The sequence below is a fragment of the Marmota marmota genome, unplaced genomic scaffold (genome assembly GCF_001458135.2).
Source record: "Marmota marmota marmota unplaced genomic scaffold, marMar, whole genome shotgun sequence".
Taxonomy (NCBI): Eukaryota; Metazoa; Chordata; class Mammalia; order Rodentia; family Sciuridae; genus Marmota; species Marmota marmota.
The window spans coordinates 1,623,799-1,626,685 of record NW_026000253.1 but is presented as its reverse complement, the minus strand read 5'-3'; the positions used below and the strand labels follow the sequence as shown (position 1 = coordinate 1,626,685).

Sequence of the window (2,887 nt, the reverse complement as noted above, 5' to 3'; positions counted from 1 at the left end):
TTTTTTTTTTTTTTTTTTTTAAAGAGAGAGAGAGAAGAAAGAGAATTTTTTTTTAATATTTATTTTTTAGTTTTCGGCGGACACAACATCTTTGTTTGTATGTGGTGCTGAGGATCGAACCCGGGCCGCACGCATGCCAGGCGAGCGCGCTACCGCTTGAGCCACATCCCCAGCCCTCATCCTGGCTCTTAATGAATGCTCTTCCACTATCCTTACTCCTTACTTTCTGGTCTGATTCTTTTTCTTTCTTTTCTTTTCTTTTTTTTTTACATTTAAAAAAAAAATTGGTTCTGGGGATTGAATTTAGTGGTTCTCTGCCACTAAACAACATCACCAGCCCTTTTTAATTTTCTTTTAAATTTTGAGTCAGGTTCTCACTAAGTTGCTTAGGTAGGCCTCTAAATTGGAATTTGCCTACCTCAGCCTCCTGAGTTGCTGGGATTACAGGCATGAGCCACCACACCTGGTTTAGTCTGTCCAATTTTTTTAGCCAGCACTTAAATGCTTACTCTTCCATAATCAAAAATATTTCCTAGCACAGTCAATTAACTGTTGCAAAATCTTTCCGCTCCAGGCCTATCTTCAACCCCAGTTCTTGTTAAATATACCACCATCAGTTCCCTCTGGTTTAGCCCTGAACTGAATCCTCTGATGCTCCATCACCAGTGCTTTGAGGATCTGCTGTTGAACTTGTTCCGTTGTTATTGCTTCCAACATCAGAGTCTGAACTTCCCCAGGTTCTGTTAAATATTCCATAATCTGTTCCCTTCTTGACCTCAAACTCAGATATTCATTTAGTTGTCCTCATCTCTTTCTTTCTGGTCTCACCCTAAACTAGGGCCTCTGTTAACTACTACACCATTCATATCCCTCAAGTCTGAATTCAAGGATTTGTTGATTATTCTATCTGCACTCACACCTCCATCTAGATAATCAAACAGAATAATTGTTAATTAAAATTATTGGTTCCTCCTATCTGACCTCAAATCTGTCCCTCTTTATTCCATGATCAGTGATTTTCTGGTCTCTTATTGAACTGTGTGTATTAATTTTTATCTCATTAATGCCCCTCTTATCTGAACTGTAATCGTGATCTCTGTTCATTTTTTCACTATCAACTTTCCCCTGATAGTGTTGCCTCAGCCCTGGCCTCTGATAAGGACACCACTCTTTTTTAAAAAATATTTTTAGTTGTATTATTTATTTATGTGGTGCTGAGAATTGAACCCAGGGCTTCACACATGCTAGGCAGGTGCTTTACCACCAAGCCACAACCCCAACCCAAGGCCACCACTCTTAATGCCCCTCTGACTTGAGCTTAAACAGGGCTTTGATTAGTGAGGTTGCCATCAATACTCTCTTGTTTTAGAGCTCTCATTCACTCACCCTGGCATAGGTTAACTAGTTCAACATCCATGCCCTATTTTCATTTTTTGTTCTTTTTTAGATATACATGGCAGTAGAGTATATTTTGACATATACATACATGGAGTATGGAGTACAACTTTCCATTCTTGTGGTTGTACATGATATGGAGTTACACTGGTCATGTATTCATATATGAACATAGGAAAGTTAAGTCCACTTCACTCTACTTTCTTTCCTATTCCCATCCTCCCTTCCTTCCCTTCATTCCCCTTTGTCTACTCCAGTGAACTTATGTTCTTCCCTCTCCCCACCCCTTATTGTGTGTTAGCATCTGCATATCAGAGAGAACATTGGCCTTTGTTTTTTGGGGGGATTGGCTTATTTCATTTAGCATGATAGTCTCCAGTTCCATTCATTTACTGTCAAATGCCATAATTTCATTCTTTGTAGCTGAGTAATATCCCATTGTGTATATGTACCACATTTTCTTTATCCACCATATACTATTTTCTGATCATGAATGTAGGCCACTGTTAAGTCTTTCAATAGCCATGCCTCTTTGATAAGATTTCAAACCTAAGTTTATGGTAAATATTATAGCATTAGTAGCATTTTGTTCTAATTTTAAATATAGGAAATGAAAACTATTGAACTTGTAAGTAGCCACTCCTAGGGAAATAGACTATAGTCAGGATATAATGGGGTGTTCTCAGAAATAAATGTGGATTCTAGTGGAGACACAGACTAGAATGTGTCCCTATTATCTATACCTGACTCTAGGTGACCCCAGGAGTCTCCACATCCTGCCCTGTGTGACCCAAGAAGTGATCATACCCCAGTGTGTATGACCCAGAAAAGTTCGTACCCCAGTGCACATGTAACCAGGAATGTCCACATTCTAGTCTTGGTTACCAGAAGACTGTTGACTCCCTACTCTGTGTGGTTCTATAAGTGTCCATACTTCAGGCTGGGACCCCAGAAGTGTTCATATCACAGTTAGTATGACATTAGGAGTATCTATACCCAGTCTGTCTGACCCCTGCATTTCCAAACTGTAGGCTGTGTGACTCATGGGGGTCTACTTCCCATTCTGTTACTTCCAAGTGTGACTCTCATAGCATTAAAATCCATCTGTGTGACCCAAGGAGAGTTCACACTCCATTCCCAAAAGAGAGAAGAAATGGATAGATATTCTTTAATTCTGCTGCTGATAATTACATAAATGTAGGTAAGTTCATTTTTTTTAAAAAACCTTAAGGTGGGGGCTGGAGCAAAGCTCAGCAGTACAATACTTGCCTAGCATGTGTGAGACACTGGGTTCGATTCTCAGCACTGCATATAAATAAATAAAATAAATGTCCATCAACAATTAATAAAAAAAGGCCTGGGGGCTGGGGATATAGCTCAGTTGGTAGAGTGCTTGCTTGGCATGCACAAGTCCCTGGGTTCAATCCCCAGCACCACACACACACAAAAAAAAAATGCCCAAAGGTGGGGCTGGGAATGTAACTCAGGAGAA

General features: G+C 39.9%; 1 protein-coding gene across 1 annotated transcript in view; it reads left to right on the top strand.

Annotated features, from left to right (window-relative positions):
- Positions 1-2,571, top strand: part of Wdr13 (WD repeat domain 13) — a 14,208-nt gene extending 11,637 nt beyond the window's left edge. The window contains exon 7 of the mRNA XM_015506449.2: positions 2,514-2,571. Within this exon, the coding sequence (XP_015361935.2) occupies positions 2,514-2,556 (43 nt within the window). The 3' untranslated portion in view covers positions 2,557-2,571. The remainder of the gene's footprint in view (positions 1-2,513) is intronic.
- Positions 2,572-2,887: the final 316 nt, after the last annotated feature.